The following is a 20456-nucleotide window of genomic DNA, read 5'->3' on the forward strand; positions in this document are numbered from 1 at the left end:
AAAGCAGTTAGTTTTTATTTTTTCTTGCAAAATTCATCTCGCCAGTTTTTATTTTCTTAGTTTTATGACGAAATTTAATTAGTGCAGAGGTGTTTTTTAGTTAATTGTAAAGTGGAAAATGCCAGGAAGAGCTAGTGAAGGTTGTCTACATGCTGCATAATTGTAAAAGTGGATAAAAAGGCAAGTTTTTATCAGCAACTACACCCATTTTATTTATTTTGCTAAAAGAAATTCTTGAAGATAAATTGCTCGATTTTGTGCCTTTTGTGGCAATTATGAGGATCCCAGTGATGGCTCATTTGCATTATAATTGGGAAGACAATGCGTCATGCAATAAGGTTCATTGTGTGCTCCGCGGTGTCACTTGCACTGAGAGATTGTGCACTTTGCCTCCTTCCCGGACTCGCCTTTGTCCCCACCCTGAAGCAGCGCGGAGAAGCTGTGATGACTTCCACATTAAGAATAAAGCCCCGTGTATTAGTTATTCTTCCCTGTGCACAAGGCATGTGCCTGTTGTCACCTTTGTCACTGCCTGTCCAGCTGATGGTAGTGCGTGCTGGGAAAAAATCATCTCTCTTGGGGACAATGGGAAAGGCATTTCATCAAATGAGTGCCTGGAACTCAATTACCCACTTCCGGGACATGCAATTAATCTTTTTTTTTCCTGTTCCATCTATTCGTATCCATAGCACAACACTTTACTCTTTCCTCAAAATCTAATCACAGGCCACACTGCACCAGTACTGATTTCTGCCTAAAATAAATCATGTGGTCAGGAAAATTTCCAGCCTCTCTCAGAGATGGGAGGTGCGTGCTAATGACTCTATTATGAGCATCATTAATGCTGCTTTCATGATTGTACTAAAGAGTAAAAATTCTCCAGCAAAATGTTTCCATTGAATTTACTAAAAATCTTAAATAAATGAGTTTTAGGAAAATATTGTTCCTGACCTATGATAAAAAACATCATAAATTGGTCAGACATGCGCTCCTTCCTCACACAGTGTCAATGTATCCTTTGATAACCTTCACGTGACCTTGACAAAAAGAGATACTTTCGCTTTTTTGGCTCTCTGTAGTTCTACGTAAAATTTTTATCTGTACAGAAGAGACTGCGATAGATAATTATAATGATAGGGAAGACTTGGGTGGAGTAGATCACGCGAGAGTTTGGGAGTTTGCTTTGAGATTTTTTTTTCTTACATTTTCCAAAAAAATATAAAATTTTTAATAAATAACTTTGCTCTAGAACTTTGAGTTAGGCTAGAATTTTCGAAAGGGAAAGAATGTTGCTTAGAAGATGACTACTATGTAGGCTCAGACGTCTTATATGAGATCGTTTTCTTCTCCTGGGATAGGTACTTTAGAAGTTATCTAGATATGATTAGACATATGAGACAAATAAATCACAATTTATTTAATTTAACCTATTTTACCCGACTTTTCTCTATTTTTTTTCAAGCACACCACTTTTAAAGATTTTATAATAGAAAGAAATTACCCTAAAGAAAAACTTTTAAACAAAAAAATTGCAATGAATTAAAAAAAAAATTAAATGAGAAATTTTATTGATTCATTCCTTTATGATGATATCTAATAAAATGTTCAAAAAACGTTGTTTGTGAAGTAAAAAAAATATCAATGACGAAATAGGTAAAACTAATAAGTTTATAATAACCTAACAACTCTTCTTTCGAGAGTTATTGAATAACAATTATATTTTATTATTTATCACATAATGCGTGTTAGTTGAATCAATATAATTCACACTTTCTATCGTACACCTACCATTTAATGTTTCTCTGGTTTCTCTTCAAGTGAATTAATGGAGAAAAAATCTCACAGCAAACAAGAACAGATTTACATACTAACGGCAATAATAAATGTCTGCAGAAATACGATATTTTTATTATTTGTTTTATGCTCAATTTAAAATAATATAAGCAGAAAAAATGAGAAGTATGTTGTGTTTTATTTATTTTAATAAACATCCTGTTTCTTTTGTCTTCTAAATCTTCCTAAATAAACTGCTAAAAATGCTAATAATAAAATCAAAACGTCGCTGAATTGTTTATATTGTTTCTTTAGAAGGTCTTTAGAGAACTTTTGGTATATTTTTTGTCTTTCTTGTGTTTCTATTTAGCTCATTTTGATTGAATATTTCTGTAGCTACAAAGATATTCAGTCAGTCCGCCTTAATCTAGATCAGTATGAAATATACACAAAACAATCTTTTTTGCTAAATAATCAATTTAAAATGCATACCTAGTTGTTCTTCCATTCCGCGACTGTTCTCCCAATAAGGTTTACATGGCGTATTAATTGCAAATTATTACTCTGAAGACTCAGAGACGGTAGATTTGTCTTCTATTTACTTTATAAGAATTTTAACAATAAACATTCTTCCCATTGCGAACAATCAACTCTAGTCCTTGAGTCTACCCCATAACCGCCTACCAAATGTGCCTCCCACACATGAGAGAGTCAACACAAGAAAAAGGAAGATTGCGTCGTTTCTTTGTCGTCTTATCAAGAATGTGTTTTGAAATGCAAGATAAAACTACATACTTGCGTTGGTTTAAAAGAATAAAATTTCGTTTTGTTTCTTGAGGGGAAAATATGTTCTAGAAAAATTCTTTTTGAAACTCAAAATGATGAATCAATAATTCTGCTGACGTTGGATGTAAATTGTTCATGATGTGTGATTCTGTGTGATAAGGAATCAATAAAGAGGAAAAGTTTCATGTGTGTGGGGGGGAAATTATGAAGAGAGAACCCCTCATGACAACATAAATTGCTGATTGAATCGAAGCTGAATGGAATGAAGAGACAGAGTCCAACTATTTACACACAAGCAGAGAGTCCAGAGAGAGACTCACTGCCACGCAGTACATAGGCGAGGAAAAATAATTGAGTGTGTGAAGTCGTCATTCGTAATGCGGGCTTCAGTTGTGGTTTAGCCATTCGATGGTATTCAATTGAATACAGTCTCTGTTTTATTTTTTTTGTTCATTTAATAACACAACAACAACCATTAGCTGTGGTTCTGAATGGTATAGAAAAGTTCCTCGTTAGCCATCATCTGGGTGCCTCTGTTTTGTTCAAGAGTCAATCTACGGGTTTCTTTTACAAGACTTTCTTCCCATTATTGTGCTATACTCCAAAAACTCCCGAATAAAACGCTCTAGAATAGTTTTTTTTTTATATATAAATCACACCAAAAAAAAACATCATCTCTCCACAGAGCGAGACGAATGTGAATTGGATGATTTGTGACGAGGTGAAGATGTGCCAGACGGGAAGACAGTGAGTCAGCCTCCCACCGTTAAATAGTGTTTATGCTGTGTGGAAGAGTTTTTGATTGAAGGAGTTGGGGGGGAGACACATCTTGTGCCGCAACAACTGCAAGAAGAATCACAGAACTTTCTTCCAAATTGACTCCACGCAACCACCGGATGGGGAGAATTGATTAGGAGTGGGACACAAGTGCAAGTGAATGTGATTCACCGCGATCACCCATAAGGCCCCCGTGTGTGTCGAGGAAAAAAACCCGAAGTTTGCCCAAAGAGAAGTGGGAATTATAATATTTTTAAAAGCACAACACCCATTCAGTTTGCTCTGGTGAGACCAACACGAATGAGCGAAAGAAAAAAATTGCGCGACTGCTGATTCTCATTTCACGATCAAACACCCCAATGTGACATAGTTTTTTATTTTCCTTCTCTCTGCATTTTATGTGCTGTGTGTGTTCTACAAGTCGTATAAAAGTTATTTTACATTTTGTGATTCAGAGAGGAAATTTTCTTTACGTCTGAGGAAATTGTTGTAGTGCTGCTATGGAATTTTGAAAAGTGATCCAGAAAGTGCTTTGAAAGTGTTTTTTCGTATTTCTGGAGAGTGCATTTAGTAGTGGAATATGGTACGAAAAGAAAGGTACGAGGTCTGTGACATAATGACCTCGATTGTACTAATAATTGGGATCATCACACTCTGTACTCATGTGCTGGCTGTGGATCTTGAAGGCCCAAATATCTGCAAACGAGAAGAAGAGTGAGTACACTGTTTAATACTCTTTTCACACGGATCTTATGCACTAATTTATAAAAGGAATTTATAAATATAATTATTATTCTTTGCACGGTAGTTGCGTGTGATATGCTATTAATAAAAATTAGGCGTTCTCCTATTTATTTGGATTAATTTTTATAAGGTCAAATTCAGTGGAGAATCTTCATTTTCACGGTTGATGATTACCACATGAATGGATAATTTTTGGAGGAAATTTTATCGCTCTGATAAAATATAAATTTTATATAATTTTATTTGAAAGTCATTTCATAATAATTTTTTATAGATTTCCTGATTGATATTTTTATTAAAATAAATACATACCTACATGTTCAAGAAAACATCTTAAAGTTCAATAAATTGAGGAAGGTTGACAAGACAAGAATTTATACAAAGAAGCCCCAGAATGTTGGAATTATCGCTCATGCACAAGAAACCTTAATGTATTTAAGTTCTTTGTAATTTTAAGACGGTAACTGTTTCTCATTTTTTTATATAAAGACTCTGTCACAATTAAAAAGAAATTGTGCCTTTGGCATGAAAAATTAATAAAATACTCAAATTTCAACCTCATAAATTTCTCTTCAAAAAATAATTGCAAATAGCCAATATACAACTCAATATTCTTTATCATTTAGCAATATTGATATGATTGATAAAGCATTACACAAAAAAACCAGCAAAAGTCACTTTATTTTCCACAAAAAAAAAGAACATTGTAGAATTTAATGCGATAAGGCACAAAGAAGCTTCAAAAAGTCATAAAAGAATTTAATGTTGTACAAAAAGCTAGAATTGCTTATGTCGTTTATTCAATAAATGACTCTAATCTTGAATGCAGAAAAGAGTATGTCTCTTAAACTTTATTTACTTCTCTCTCTGTAAGTGTTTGTGCAAAACCACCTGTTGCAACCGCAAAGTACGTTTGAATTGAGAGGTATTTGTTGAGAATGTTGTTCGTGTTTGACGGCAAATTTTAACGCGATTGGAAGGGAAAGATACTTTGAGTAAAGGAGAAGAAAAAAAAAAGAGTGCTAAAGTGTGGAGGGAACGTGCCACAATTTGTAATAATCTTGAATCTCAAATCTGTGGTCTTAACATATGTTATATGATTTAATTTAATATAAAGTTTTCGTTACCTGTGTTAGAAGCTTTATTTTAATTCATATTTTGTCAACAAAAATGAGCTGATTCATCTTCCATAAAATGCAATAAAAAAAGAAATCATTAAATATCTTTTAAAGATTAAAATTTAAAATGCATCGTTCAATACTTCGTCACACCTTATCGCTGCAGAAAATTATGCAAATAAGACGTAATCAATTTTCATTTCTCTTAGACGATATGATATGTACAATGAATGAACTGAATGAGTCACTTTGGGTCATTCTTCTCGAACTCGTTGATCTGGTTTTACTCGGATTTTCGGAATGAAGAAAGATAAGACACCACAAACTAGAAGAAAATACAAATATTTGCCCATAAAGGTAATATAAATTGTCTTTAAAAAAAAAAGGGAAAAAAAAACTTACAAATGAGAGAGATTCCAGAAATGAGAAAAGTAGCTCCACAGTTGTATTCAATCATTGATGCAATAAGATTTGATCCAAAGACACTACCAATTCGTCCCATCATTAATGAAATACTCACGGACATTGCCCTTAAATGCGTTGGGAATAAATCAACAGTGGAAGCATTGACCACAGGAACAGCTAAACCACACAGCAGTAGGATTGCATAGAGGTAGATTGAGAGAAGTGGAATGGTGGTGAATACCACGGCAATGCCACAAAGTCCGCAAATTATGAAAACAGAAACTATAAAAAGAAGGGAATATTTGTAATGAAAACTACAAAATTTTAATGAATTTTTCGGGAATTCTTACCTAGGACTGCAAGTTTTCCTACGGCATTGATTAAGAATCCAATTAGGATGAATCCAAGAGCGTAAAGTACTTCCAGGATCAGGGTATGCTCAAAGGCAGATATATCAAGTTTCATGTCACAGGACTAAAAGGAAATTATTTAAAAGGTTTAAAAATTGCACAAGAAAAAGCTTATCGAAAAAATTTAAAACTACAAATTACCCCTTTATCGTTAGATTCTAGGATATCGTCAATATCGATCCTTGTTTCATGGACAGCATCACAGATAGTTGCCGTGTAGTTCCCGCCGGATTGTTCAATGTGCATGGCAATTCTATTTAAAATATCCGGAAAGAATAAATACATCCCATTGGCTGTGAAAAGGATTCCAAATTGAAGAATGCACGCAATAACAGTTCTCTTCAGGAAGTCGCCCATGAAGAGAGGTGCAGTTTGATTGTATATTTTCCTGAATATTCGCGAAAATCCTTCTTGCATATTATTTTCCAACTGATCGCGGCTTTCAAGATCGTCTTGTTCTTCAATGAAGGCGCTTATGTTGAGATTCTCTTTCTTTTTGCCCGTATTAATGTGATAAACGCTTTGGAGAATTGCAATAGCTTCCTCTTGTCTACCTTGGGACAAAAGGTATTTTGGACTCTCAGGTAGGAATATGAATGAAATGGCGCAAATGAGATCCGGAAGACCGGAGACAACCAAAAAGAGGCGCCAGGGTTTATACGTGATGCCAATTAGGGGAATACCGAAGCTCCATGAAGAACTCATTACTAACCACGCAATTGCAGGCATTAACAATCCACCTAAGCCAAAGATACTTGAAGCTGCCATTATGGCTCTCGATCGTGCGTTCGGATTATGGAATTCACTCAAATAAGAATAAACAGTTGTTGAAGCTCCGGAAATACTGCAAAATCATTATTAATTACTTAAAGGCAGTTTATCTTTAAAGCTTTCTAAGCTAGAATATATAAACCAGACTTACAAAAATCCAGATAAAAATCTCAAAACAGCAAATGTCCAGAAGTTATTGCCTAAACTGGAGAAAACAGTTGAGATAAAGGTACCAAAAAGTGATGGAAGCAGTATAGTCCGTCGACCCATGGTATCAGCCAAGAATCCCCAAAGATGTGAACTAACAATTATGCCAATGAAAGCAACTGCACTGAGAACACCTTTATCACTATGCGTAAGCTGTAGATCACACTGAGCTACTGGAATAACAAAACCAATGCCCATAGATTCGAGTAAAGCAGCAGCTAAACTCATACCACAAATAAAAATTGCAAAGTAGTTGAATTTCCCGAATGTTGTCTTTGTTAAGGCATCTTCGTAAGAAATTCTTTCATTTTCCTTAAATTCAAACTGAGTTATTGTTGATTCATTTGTAGGATCTATGCTTGGATTATTTGAAATTCCTATTCCTGATTCCATTGTCGATTTTGTTAAACTATACACAGAACTAGCTCCTTCCGCACGAACTTCGTAACGTCCACTAAAATCATACTTTTCATCCTCATTTTTGTTCACACAATTACCCATTAAAAACATTTAAGAATAGTTTAATGTTTGTAAATAAAAACTATGCTTAATTAACAGAATATCGTCACGTAGTTCAAGATCACACAAGAGACTGAAAATATCTTCGTCATGAATGTGTATTTTGTGTCTGAAATACCTTCTCAGTATTCTAAAACAAGATGCGGCTATCAGAATACTTTTAGCTTTGATGAAAATGCTGCTCTTCGACAAGGTTGAATATTTAAAAACAGCTAACTAATGTCTCGCAGCGGAACTTATACAAACATCCAAATGATTTAGTGAGGAACAGAAAAACTTGTTTAATTCTAAGTGATGTCAGTTTCATTTTATCTTACGAAAAGAGCATTGGCTCGTGATGTTCATTCATTGAATTTTATCATTGAACTGTTCTTTAGTCATTTGAATATTATACTTATTGTTGGAATAAGATTTGAAGGAGTCTATTCATTAGTTGTTTTTTTATGTACATGGAGCAAAAATTCTGTAGGGAATTTAAAGAGTTAAAGAATGAACCAAACAGATTTTTCACTGAAAAGATTTATAGAACAAAAATGCAAAACATGAAACATTTGCGTTAGTGTTTCAATCAAGTTTCAATTGCTTTAATTATTTAGGCTTTATTTTATATGTTTGCAACTCCATTCAATGTTTTATTTAAATTTATATGTTTAAAAACTTTAAAAATCAAACAAAAGTGAATAGACAACAAAATTAAAGAAAAAAACTAAACTTTCCTTCCTAAACATGACATTCTTTACCTACATGTTCGTGATCTTATTGAACTTTTCCCTTGCATATATTGTCTCTCAAAGCTTGGGAATAATTTAATAAAAATCTTTCTATTCAGCTGAGCGGCAAATTATCACACAAATAGATTTTTCTCCGCATACACATTCTCAAAACTCTTTTTACATAACTTTACAATTTTTTTTCTATGATCGCAACTTCAATTGTTATAATTTTCATCTTAACTCGTGTAGAATTGTGTAGAATTAAAATTTTTCTTACATGTTTGGATGAATCTCATGATGATGAGGGAGCTTTGCAATGTTGTGTTGTTTTACCAATGAAAAAGAAAAGTATTTTGTCAGTGAGTAACTTTTGTCAGGAAATAAAAATTAAATAAAAAAGAATGTAATATAATAAAAAAATGATTCAGTTTATTTTATGAGATTTTTTCCCATCAATGTACAAGTTTTTCTTGCGATGGGAATCAATTAATGATGTTCTGCAATTTAAATCAATTTAAAATGCTTTTCAATTGAGTTATTTTTAATGTAAAAGTATCATGTTTTCGCGGAATATATATTTTCACTTTATGCTACATTTTTGCTCCTCTTCATGCTTTCTCTGCATTTATTGAGAAAAAAAATCATTGAATTTGAAATTTATTAAGTGATCGATGAGATCATTCATGGAGTAAATTGTTTATCTCAACGTTCCACCGTTTAAAATAATATTATTGAGTGTGGTGGAAATGAAAGAATAAATGAGAGAGGAAATACATACAGAAAATTGTGTTCTAATGTAAGCAAAGTACCAAATTCTGTTGACGTAGAATGATTCAGTAATGAAATCATGATAAAGTCCGTAAGTTAATAGGGGAAGATGGTCTAAATATGAAACTAAAATGTTTTATTTGTTAATATTTTTTTTATTTTAAAATAAAGATAGAGGAATGTTTTCTTTAAAATACTTTTGAGGTAAATGAAAGAATCTTTAATTGAGAAATTCATTAAACTCTATATTTGTACAAGAAGTAAGTAATGTCGAGTAGCATTTATTAGATCATCTTTTCCTCATGTAAACCACTAACGCAAGACCTTATGGCAAGATGATCATTAGTTATGCAACCCCGCATTGCACTCTTTTCTTTCAAGATCTTGCAACATAATTTTTTTTGAACAATCGTTTGACAAATTTCTCCTTACTCGACAATTTTTTCCGTATGTATTTTGCAAGAAATGTAGGTAAAAAAAATTGCGGTTTTCAGGTTTATTTGCTTTGCAAATTATGGGCAAAATTATTATCACAGGCGAACCTTTTTTATCTAAACCAATGATTTTGGGTAGAATTTCCAAATGATAGCACTGAGTGTTGGTGTATTTTATGTAATTGTTTCGTCAATATTTAATGGCCTTCCTTCCTTTCTCGTGACGCTAATAATGGGTTAAATACTTTTAGTTGATGGTTGGTTTGAATTTTCTGATGAAAGTGGAACTTTTCCCCCCTCAAATTCACTACTCAAATATGTTTGATAATTCTGGGGTTTTCAAATGCCTAATGATTCACGGGGAAATGTGAAAAGTCAATCGTTGGATTTTTTTTATTCACAAATCAAAAATTCAAAACATGAAAATTATTGAACTAAAATTTATTCACAAATTGCAGGTTTTTTGTGCCTAATTTATGTACGAATTACAAGCAATATCAAGTGTCAATATTTTGGTCAAAACAAATTTTGAGTGATAAACCTTATCGCTTTTTAGAATAAGTAGTATTTCATACAATCAACAGATGATAGCCAATTCTTAGAAAATTTTTTCGTAAAAATCAATAAAGCGATAAAAATAGATTAGAAGCAAAAGGAGCTACAAGTAGTGACCTAAATATGATTATTTAGAGAAAATTTCTTCTTCCAACTTTATCTTCTGCTTAGCCCAAAAGGCAATGAAATCTCCAAAGCAATGTGATGTAAAAATTTGCATGAATCATCCAACTTAGAGACTATTTTAACACATTGCCTATAAACACACAAATTGTGGCGCTCGCAGATGATTGCTTCCTTTTATCCATTACATACAATTTTTTCCACACATGCTACATTTTTTTTTCTCTCAATGATGGCTTTTTTTCTGTCATTGCAGATATGTTATTGAGGTGGTGACTGTTGAAAAGCAGGCATACCAAGAATTAGTAAATGAATGGTGTTGGAATGTTCCGCCGAGATGTTCAAAATACAAAATACGATTCCGGGATGTAAATAAAACACAACCAATTGTCAAGAAGAAAATTGTTAAGGAGTGTTGCGGTAAGTTTATTCTGAATTACTTCCTCTGACAATATAACCATACTTATTATTTTTTTAATTCTCTAGTAATTGTAGAACATAATTCATAGTTTAATGACAACAATTTGTGTTTGTTTAAGAATGCATAAAGAAGTTTCTTAGAAGTTGAATCAAGGGTGGAAATACCTGAAGGTATGAGAAATCTGTAGCAGTGCCTTTGTAAGAAATTTATTAATCTAGAATTTCTTCATGCAAAGTTTTATCTATTTTTGTTAAAAATATGTGATTTTTCGTTTTGCTCAATCCTTAAAAAATGATTAAATTTAATGATTTTGAAGCCTAATTAAGAAACGTAAGGCTTTCCCCCTAATTTTGTAGCTCTTTTTGTTAAAAATAAAGTACTGGTGGGCTATCTAAAGACTACAACATGAGAGCCACTTTACGGATAGAAATGTATCAAAATTTCATACCTAAAATTAACTTGATTTTTCTACAATTTTATTTTTGCCAAAAATAATTCAAAAATTGATTAAAAAAATGCTTAAGAACTTATCATATTCAACCTTTTTCCTTTGCCAGAAAATGATTTAAAGAAGCATAAAAACTAATCAAAAATTGAGAATAAATTTTAGGCTAAAAATAGTGCTATACAGAGCTTTTTTCTCATATTAATTAAAATTTTATTAAAAAGTACGATTATTTGGCATTGAAAAGGCTGGCAAGGAAATTCATGGAGATTAGAATATTTTTCAGCTATATTCAGTGTATTTCTGATATTCCCATAATCAACTTTGTCAAAGTGTCTAAATCCCCTCACTAATGTTTCTCTTAAAGAACTCTGGAAGTTTACTTATTAGAGGAATTCCCCGTTTTATATGAAATTCTATTTGCCATTTGATAAGAATGTTATGAAAACATTTTTTTCATCACATTATACGACGATACAAGTGTTTTGCAAATTTAAACACATGATTTAACTCACATTGATAAGAAAATAAATAATTACATAAAAAAATCGAATTTCAATTTTATTTCTTTTAAATTAAATCAATAGATTAATTTGTTTCTTCAAGCCAACAAACTTTTCCCTCAAAATTCGTCTCAAATTCATTTTTTTTCCTTCATAAAAATGTCCCTAAAGAGACACGTGTGCAAATTTTCCCGTTGAAATGGGAGATTTTCCAAAAATAAATCCATGACTGATGGAGTTGAATTACCTACAAATGTTACGAAGAAAAAAGAAAAAAAACATTTAAATTTTTTTGCAGAGGGTTATGGAAAGAATGCTGCCGGAAATCGATGTATTCCCATTTGTTCGAGCGCGTGCCAACATGGGATATGCATGGCGCCAGAAGTGTGCAAATGCGAACCAGGGTACGGTGGCCCGGCTTGTGATATAACATGCCCCCCAATGGCCTGGGGGAGAGATTGTTCAAAGAAGTGTGACTGCGACAACAATGCTTCGTGTGATCCCTACAATGGCAAATGCAAGTGCCAGAAGGGATTCATTGGGGAGAGGTGTGAGCAAGAGTGTCCACCGGGAAAATACGGTGAGGGTTGCAAGGAGGTGTGCAGGTGTGAGAATGCAGCTTCATGTGATAAAATATCCGGTGAATGCATCTGCAGTGCAGGATGGACGGGACCACTGTGAGTTTTCCTTTCTATTCTCTTTTATCAGTAATTTTGTCTACGTCATACTTTTTTGCGTTCTATGAAATTGGAAAAGGAAGAAAATCCTCGAGGAAATGGGATAAGAGAGAATATTTATTTATTTTTCTTTAGGCTAAATATAAATGGGTACGAAGGTTCGCACAGTGAGATTGACACAAACCAAATAGGATTTGTCCCCAAATGCTCAATGGAGCAACAGATATTTCCAATTCTCTTGTGGTTTTAGTCGTAACACGGAAAATCAATATAAGAATGTAATAGAAAGGATATAGGATTGGTGATGGGGAAAGGCAAAGAAAAATTGCCTATTTATTTATTTCATTGAGACGTAGAAGTTTTTGCACAGAATATTTCTGGGGTTTTAATCCAATTTAATCTGCAGAAATGAATAATAAAAAAATTATTTCACTGCTTTGAATATTTTTTTTTAAAGGATAATAACTTTGAATTGTGATTTTGTAAAAAAAATCCTTTCTTATCAGGATTTTGTGGTATTTTGGGGCAGAGAATTTTTTATTTTGTAATTTTGGATTTTTCCCCAAATAGCTGCGAAGATCAATGCCCGGAGGGAATGCACGGGAATCAATGTCAGAAGGAGTGCAAGTGCCAGAATGGTGGCAAATGCAATCCAGCTGATGGGAAATGTGACTGCCCACCTGGATGGTTGGGTAGCGTGTGTGCCAATCGCTGTCCACCCGGTACATTTGGTGATAACTGCACTGGGGCATGCGAATGCTTCAACGGGGCGTCGTGTCATCACATTACAGGGGAATGTGAATGCGCTCCTGGTTTCAGAGGCCAGAAAGTACGTTAAAAAATGTTTAAAAAAATAAAAAAAAATCGGCAAGATTCTTAATGAGAAAATATCCTTTTAGTGCTTAGATCCCTGCCATAGTGGTTTCTTTGGGGTGAATTGTGTGGAAATATGTCATTGTATGAATGGAGCACCATGTGATCCTTCCGATGGTCACTGTTCCTGCCTTCCTGGATGGACTGGAATCAACTGCGATACGCGAATATGTGAAGATGGGAAGTATGGGGAGAATTGCACCAACACCTGTGATTGCAATAAGAAGAATACGAAAATGTGAGTAGGAAATTCAAAGAGATTTAGAACTTTTTGTTTTTGTGGTTTTCTGTTTTTTTTTGTGTATGTAAAATTAGCAAGAAAAACCACAAATTAACACCTACATGGTGGAGACGCATGTACTAACCACAGAGAAATCTCTCATGCAAAATAGTCTCAATCAAGGGGTATTTATCTGTCGAATATTTTGACTATTTTGACGAATAATCCAAAGATTAGCGAATATAATCACAATATTTCCAAAGATATGAATATTCTTATTTTCAGCTAAAATTGAGTACTTCTTCGCCTAATTACTCTTAATTATTGAATTTACTCCTTAGGATTGAAATTTCAAAAAATACTAAAAATCAAGCCCAAGTAATAAATTCAAGCCGAAAAAGTACTAAATTTTCCCAAGACATTATGTATTAAATTCTAGCTAAAAACATTGTTAATTCTAGCTGAATACTGAATACAATGAGAAAAAAAGTACTAAATTTTAGGCGAATTAGTACTAAATTAAATTTCACTTCTTACAATTAGGCTTGAATTTACTACTTTTTCGGTTTTGAATTAACTTTTTTTTAAATACTTTTCAGGATTACATTTAGTAGTTTTTCGGCATAAATTTTGTACTCATTCGCCTTAAATTTAGTACTTATTCTGTTTAAATATAGTATTTTTTTCCAATTGAATTTAGAACTTCTTCAGTTAGAATTTACTATATTTTTAGCTACAATTTAGTATGTTTTCGACTAGAATTTAGTACTTTTATTTATTAAATTTAATTCTTAATATTTGATTTTCAAATATACTAAATCCAAACTGAAAAAGTACTAAATTCAATAGATATTTAAAAGTACTAAATTCTAGCAAAAAACATAGAAAATTCTAGCTGAAAAAGTATACTGAATACAATGGGAAAAAGTACTAAATTTAAGCCTACAAAGTACTAAATTGGAATTTATCTTTTTTGGCTAGAATTTAGTCCCTTCTCTTTAGGCTTTTACTCCTCAGTCTCTGACTAAGAAAAAATAAATGTTCGTCTGATGAATATATTGATTTCTTTGGCGAATCATCCGAATATTTTCATTCAGATAAACACCCCTTGGTCTCAATTCAGTGACCTCCAAAAATTAAATAAAAAAAAGATTTTTTTTGGCTTTTTTGTGTGATTTACGTAAAACATGAATTAATTTGCGAGAATTAATGAATGGTTGGTCTGCAGGTGCCATCCGTGGACGGGAAAATGCGAATGTACCGAAGGTTGGAGTGGCGAATTCTGCGATAGACCATGCCCTATTCTGACCTACGGTAGCAATTGCCAATTCTCGTGCAATTGCAAAAATGGCGCAACGTGCTCCAATATAAATGGCACGTGCTTCTGTGCAGCAGGTTTTCGTGGTAGCATGTGCGAAGAACCCTGCCCCGAGGGTCTCTACGGGCAGGATTGCAATCAGAAATGTATCTGCCAGAACGGGGCGACGTGTCATCCGGAAACGGGTCAGTGCAACTGCACGGATGGTTGGCAGGGACACGCGTGCGATCGACCGTGTGCACCGCAAAATAAAACGGGTACCCTTAAGTACTACTACGGTACAGGGTGCAGCAATGAGTGTGAATGCCTCAATGGGGCTGCGTGTAATCCGCAAAATGGCACGTGTACGTGCGCACCCGGCTTTACGGGTGAGCACTGTGAAAAGAAATGCGATTCAGGCACATTTGGGCAGAATTGCGAACAAAAATGTGAATGTGTTCAACAAAATATGCACAATTGTGACTCTCAGACAGGAAAATGCATCTGCAAGACGAACTGGGGAGGTGAGATCATTGAATTTTAATTTTTTTTCTCTTTTTTTATCTCGTATTTTAGCTCTCTTTATCAGTTTAAGTTTCTCTCTTAAGTTCTCTAAAAATATCACGTTTGATTGCTTTTCTAGGAATACTCAATGAAATTCAAACTGATAAACTTTATTATTAGTTCACATAAAGTTCTATCTTTCAAAGTTTTAATAGAGCGTATTTAAAAATGATCGCGCATTGCACATTCATGTGGAAAAGTGAATGAGTAAGAATTCTAAATGTAAATAAAATTGGTAAATTCGGCGAGCTTATTAGCATTCTCTGCTATTTATTTATTCTTTTACGTTACTTTTCCTTCACAACTTTTTTCTCAACACCTTTCCTATGTTTACATTAAATTGATTCATGTAGTGTATAAGGTCTGTTTTAGCGGGGAATATTTCTCAATTGAGTCACTTTTTTTTTGCTACGCACAGGAGTACACTGTGAAACACAATGTCCTATAGGAACGTACGGGGAACGATGTGAATTCACGTGCAATTGCATGAATAATTCTTCGTGCGATCCAGAGACGGGTAAATGCATCTGCTCAAGAGGATGGACGGGGTATGAATGCAGGACTCCCTGTCCGGAAGGTTACTACGGGGTGGGGTGCAAGGAGAAGTGTCAATTGTCCCCGAATGGTAATGAGACGTGCGATCATGTGACGGGAGAATATAAATGTCGTCCAGGCTATATGGGGCTAATGTGTGAACATCCCTGCCCAGCTGGCTACTACGGGGGGCAGTGTGTATTGAAATGTCACTGCAATCACGGTGCAGAATGTTCCCACATAACGGGGCAATGCCAATGCCCACCAGGATGGACAGGACCCAATTGCAATGATCCCTGCCCTGATAACTACTACGGCAATAATTGCGCTTTTCAGTGCAAATGCGGGAAGAATGCACAGTGCCGGAAGAATGATGGAATGTGCATCTGTGATCCAGGCTTCATGGGGAATAGGTGTGACGATCTCTGCCCTGAAGGCTACTACGGGCAGCACTGTCTTCAATCGTGCAACTGCAAGAGCAACCAATTTATCTGTCATGCTGCACATGGATGTGTCTGCCGGTCTAACTTCAAAGGTACCAACTGTGACATTCCCATCATTGCTGGATCTGAGACAATAAGGGCAGAGGAGACTGGTGAGTTTGCTTTTTTTCTTTTTTTGTCATTTCCATCAACTTCTATTTAACTTCAACACAAATACACGCAAAATTTTAGCAATGACAGCAAATGACTCAAAATTGCTGTTTGTAATTAAAACAAAATTAAATGCGAATAATGTTTCCTAATAAGGTGATTCAGTGAACTTAATAATCATACACAATGTGGCTGTTTAAATTGCTATTGGAGCATTTTTTCTTTAAGTTATATTCTTTACAGTAATTACCTTTTAATCATTTTGATGAATCAGAATTTTTTTATTGAACTTCCCCAATACATAAACCTTTGAGAAATGATTTTTTTTAGCCAAGACATGCACCAAAAGGCACGTCTTTTTACCTTTTCAGCGATGTCATGACAAATTTATTTTAAACTTTTTTGAGAAATAAAAACGTCGATTCTGATAAAAACTTTTCATTTTTAAAAACTTTAAAGTCTTTGTAAGATTTTGACAGCTGATGTTTTTAAATCGTTCTATAAGAAAATTATTTAAGATACGCAAAACAAGAATAAAAACTTGTTATTGAAAACATTTTTAGCTGAAATAGTAAACGAACCTTTTAAGGAATTTGAACAATTTTATTTAATTTATTCAAATGAAAAGAGAAACATTACTGCGAAAATTTAATGTTTTTAAAAATATTTTTTTAATTTTTTTTTCTTAAAAGTCTAAAATTGAATTTGAAGAAAGCCTTAAAAGCTTGGGGTAGATTCTGATAAAAATCTTTTCTTTCCTATAACTGAAAAGTTGTTGTAAGATTTTGACAGATGAGTGTTTTAAAATCGTTCTATTGTCGTTCTTGAAAAGAAAAACAAAGAATTTGTTGTTCAGGAAAATAATCAGAAAGATCTCTGGAGAGACCTGAAAAAGTAATTTTCCGTCAAAAATCCGATTAAAGAAAGAAATAAAAAGTCAAAATCCTATAAGTTTTTCCCAGAATACAAAAAATCTTATAACTAATGAATTGTAAGAAAAGAAAAGATTTATAACAAAATCATCAACCCCAAAGAATCATTTAAGGAATGAAAGGATAATAACGGAAACTTGAGGAGTTTTGTGATTCTTGAGTGAATTTTAAGCCAAATTTTAAACAAAAAATTTAAGAAAATCTTAAATCTTCGTTGAGTGACTATTAATTAAAATGTTATATTTCGGCAAGAAGATTGATGCACATCCTTGACGCGCATCCGAAAGGAGCACTATAGCTCCCACCTAAAACTCAATAAATTTTCACGTCAAAAACAACAACAAAAATAAAAAAAAATGTGATATTTTCAACCTGAAAATAATTTTTTTTTCTTTCAATTACTGCATGAAAAAAATATTTTTCTTTTACTTTCAGTGAGTGCAAGTTTGGTGTTTGGGATAGTGGCAGCGTGTTGTGTGGTAGCATTGGTCTTTATCCTCATGCTCCTCTACTACAGACGTCGTCTTGCCAATATGAGAACGGAAATAATGGCCGTACAGTACTCAACTGATCCCCAAGCTTTCCCGGATCGTCATCACTTTGATAATCCAGTTTATGCTTTCCAAGGACCTCAGGATAATATTCGTTTACTCAATAATCTCGTTAAACAATCCACCGTGAATCGATGCAACGAAACAGACTCAACGATTAGCAATGGAAGCCGCGCTGGAGCGTATTCCATTAATTTCTGCACCGACATGTCGCAGAAGAACTTCAATGCTGATCTCACTAATCCCAATATCTACAATAGCATTGAGGATGCCAATAAGGAGGATCATGTTTACGATGAAATTAAGCACAAAGAGGATTACAAGGATATCGGTTAGTAAGAAGATTCTTTTGGGTGAATGTTTAAATTAAAGTAAAATAATTAATTAATTTTCAGATAAAGAATACGATCATTTGGACTATGCACGACCAGGAAGTTCATTTAAAACTCACTACCATCGAATGGAAAACAGCTTAAGTGCACAGAAAGAGACGAATCTCCCAAAAGTCAACAATATATCACCAAATCAACTTCCAGAGTCTACAGAAGTTGACGCAACACCCTCCCCGTCGGACAATGCAACAGATGATGAAAGATCAGATAAGACCGATTGAATATTTTAGGGCCATTTAGTCATTGATTTCCATTAAATGAGCCATTTTAAAGTGAATTTATAGAAAAAAAAAGAAATGAGACAGATTCGTGTGAAGGTATGTATCCAAAATCGTGACTGAGTTTCAACTCAACATCGTATTTATGCATTAAGATTTTTTTTAGTGTTCCGAAGCGACTTTTAATAAAGTCAAGTGCCAAGTTTATCTTGTTTTTCATTTTACAAAATTTCTTTTGAACTTGACAGTGTCCACGTAAATTAAATTCAGTGAGTAAAAAATTAAGTAGATCGTTAACTTTTTGATCTCTGGGTTTGAATAATAATTAAAAAGAAAGAAAAAGGGATTTAACCCGGACTTAGGATTGTGTAGAAAAGTCAATTTTAAAGTAAATTGTTTTAAAAATTTTCCGTAAAAGTTCTGAATCTATTTCTTCAACCAAATTCCTCTGACTTTTTGTGAAAATTAAATTATTTTTATGCGCTTTTATGCTCTCAAATACATTGAAAAAAATCTTGGTCAATGTCTGTCATATTAATATGGAAAAGAATGATAATAAAATTCTGTGGACACTACTTGAATGACCTCATTTGCAATAAAGTAATTTTAAAAAATAAATCATTCAATTCAGCTAATTTGCTGTAAAATATTTAATTTTACGTAAAAACTGATAAAAATGTATTTTTAAAAAAAATCATTCGACATTAACAAAGTCATTAACGAAAAATTTTTAAAGATTTTATTAGTTTTTAATTAAAATAAAAGAAATCTTTTGTATATAAATTTAAAACCCTTGTAGACGTTTTAAGGGGGCTTTTAGTGAAAGTTTTACGAGTGACAAATCTTTCTAAATAAAAAAAAAGAGCGCCAATTGCTCAATATTAAATAATATTACTAAATAACTACCTATATATTGTTCCAAATTGTTAAATTGTGATACGAAAAAAAAAATGTAAAAATTTTGCCGAGTTCAAAGACCTTCCTCAAGGGTTTCATCTCACAAGAAAATTAAATTCAATTAAATATTTCATGCTCTGAACAATTGCACGAAATTAATTTATCTAAAAAATGAACTTTCTCACTTTTGGAGTTATTGCATTTTATTTTACACGTGAAAACAAATCTTTTTTGTGTTTTTTCGGGGTATTTTGAAATGAATTCAAACACACACACATTGAGGTGAAATTCTGTGATATTTACCAATTTCAGAATCATTTTTGTGAAAGAGTTTATTTTTTTTAACTAAAAGAAAAAATTGTTGGCAACATTGCAATTTATTTGTTACTTCAGCAATCCCTAAAAACAAATCATTAATTAACCTCTAAAGAGGGAAGGCAATTAAGGTGGAAAATAATATTTACGAAATGAATGATATTTGATTTAGAGAGCTTCGGGCTTTTGAGATGAAAGGAAAGTTCTATGTATTAGTAAAAAAAAAATTGAAGACAATGTGAGAATGTGAAGATTTTGAGAGTTTTCTTTTTTTTTTAAGTCAACCGTATGAAGTGTTTTGTGCATGAGTGTTGTGATTTTTATTTTAAGTAAAAAGAAGAAATAATTAATGATCAATTATGTACGTACATATCGTCCATATAATGTTGAAGCTTTCCCCGCTAGATGGCCAATCTTCTCACAGAGACATCTAGTGTTAGTTTCAATTAACCATAAAAAGGGCATTAAGGTTTTTTTTTTTTAAATAAATTGCTCTATTTAATTTCTAATTCACTTCTAACATTATATAGACTACTAAAGAATAGATAAAATACTCTGCAAATAAATTGTTTAAAACAGCGAAAAATATCCCAGACTGTTGTGAAAATCTTCGACAACATTTTAATGATAATTTTGTGCAATTTTGCGTGCCGAAAATGGGAAGAAAATAATATTCTTGCCCCTTCATTTAGAATTGTGCTTCTAATGTAGAGCACAAATTCCTTTTTTTTTTATGTGAGAGTGGTTTTATAAAAATTCTATTGATTAAATAGATAAAATATGTATTTTTTAAAGTAATTTTTGTATAGAATTATATATATTTACATAAATAAGTGTGATTTGGACTTTACGATATATACATAAAGTAGTGTGAAGATAATAAAGTTTTTTCCATTTAATTTGGAGTTTTTTTTATTATTG

At 33.0% G+C, this 20456-nt stretch overlaps 2 protein-coding genes across 3 annotated transcripts; one reads left to right on the forward strand and one right to left on the reverse strand.

The window, feature by feature from the left end:
- The first annotated feature begins 6 nt into the window (after positions 1 to 6).
- Positions 7 to 20434, forward strand: LOC129794047 (protein draper). 2 transcript variants are annotated; one of them, XM_055834627.1, is made up of 10 exons: positions 7 to 180; positions 3245 to 4050; positions 10360 to 10523; positions 11771 to 12149; positions 12720 to 12978; positions 13049 to 13260; positions 14471 to 15063; positions 15522 to 16232; positions 17598 to 18044; positions 18109 to 20434. In XM_055834627.1, exons 2-10 carry the CDS (start codon positions 3917 to 3919, stop codon positions 18324 to 18326), a joined length of 3117 nt encoding a protein of 1038 aa, XP_055690602.1. In that variant the 5' UTR covers positions 7 to 180; positions 3245 to 3916; the 3' UTR covers positions 18327 to 20434. The 2 variants fall into 2 exon arrangements, with proteins under 2 accessions (XP_055690602.1, XP_055690603.1); XM_055834628.1 differs by lacking the exon at positions 7 to 180 and having other exon boundaries at positions 738 to 4050.
- Positions 5434 to 7391, reverse strand: LOC129794049 (synaptic vesicle glycoprotein 2C-like). Its single transcript, XM_055834629.1, has 5 exons — positions 6936 to 7391; positions 6155 to 6857; positions 5954 to 6077; positions 5601 to 5885; positions 5434 to 5523 (listed from the first exon to the last, which is right to left on the reverse strand). The coding sequence occupies exons 1-5, from the start codon at positions 7382 to 7384 to the stop codon at positions 5453 to 5455; spliced, it is 1632 nt and encodes a 543-aa protein (XP_055690604.1). The 5' UTR covers positions 7385 to 7391; the 3' UTR covers positions 5434 to 5452.
- Positions 20435 to 20456: the final 22 nt, after the last annotated feature.

Source organism: Lutzomyia longipalpis, chromosome 3 (assembly GCF_024334085.1).
Source record: "Lutzomyia longipalpis isolate SR_M1_2022 chromosome 3, ASM2433408v1".
Classification (NCBI taxonomy): domain Eukaryota; kingdom Metazoa; phylum Arthropoda; class Insecta; order Diptera; family Psychodidae; genus Lutzomyia; species Lutzomyia longipalpis.

Coding starts and splice junctions, on each gene's coding strand:
- LOC129794049 (XM_055834629.1), bottom strand. CDS start 7,384: ATGGAATCAGGAATAGGAATTTCAAATAATCCAAGCATAGATCCTACA. Junction 6,858..6,935: donor AGATTTTTATCTGGATTTTT/GTAAGTCTGGTT, acceptor ATGATTTTGCAG/TATTTCCGGAGCTTCAACAA. Junction 5,886..5,953: donor AGGAAAACTTGCAGTCCTAG/GTAAGAATTCCC, acceptor TTCTTTTTATAG/TTTCTGTTTTCATAATTTGC.
- LOC129794047 (XM_055834627.1), top strand. CDS start 3,917: ATGGTACGAAAAGAAAGGTACGAGGTCTGTGACATAATGACCTCGATT. Junction 10,524..11,770: donor AATTGTTAAGGAGTGTTGCG/GTAAGTTTATTC, acceptor ATTTTTTTGCAG/AGGGTTATGGAAAGAATGCT. Junction 13,261..14,470: donor AATAAGAAGAATACGAAAAT/GTGAGTAGGAAA, acceptor GTTGGTCTGCAG/GTGCCATCCGTGGACGGGAA.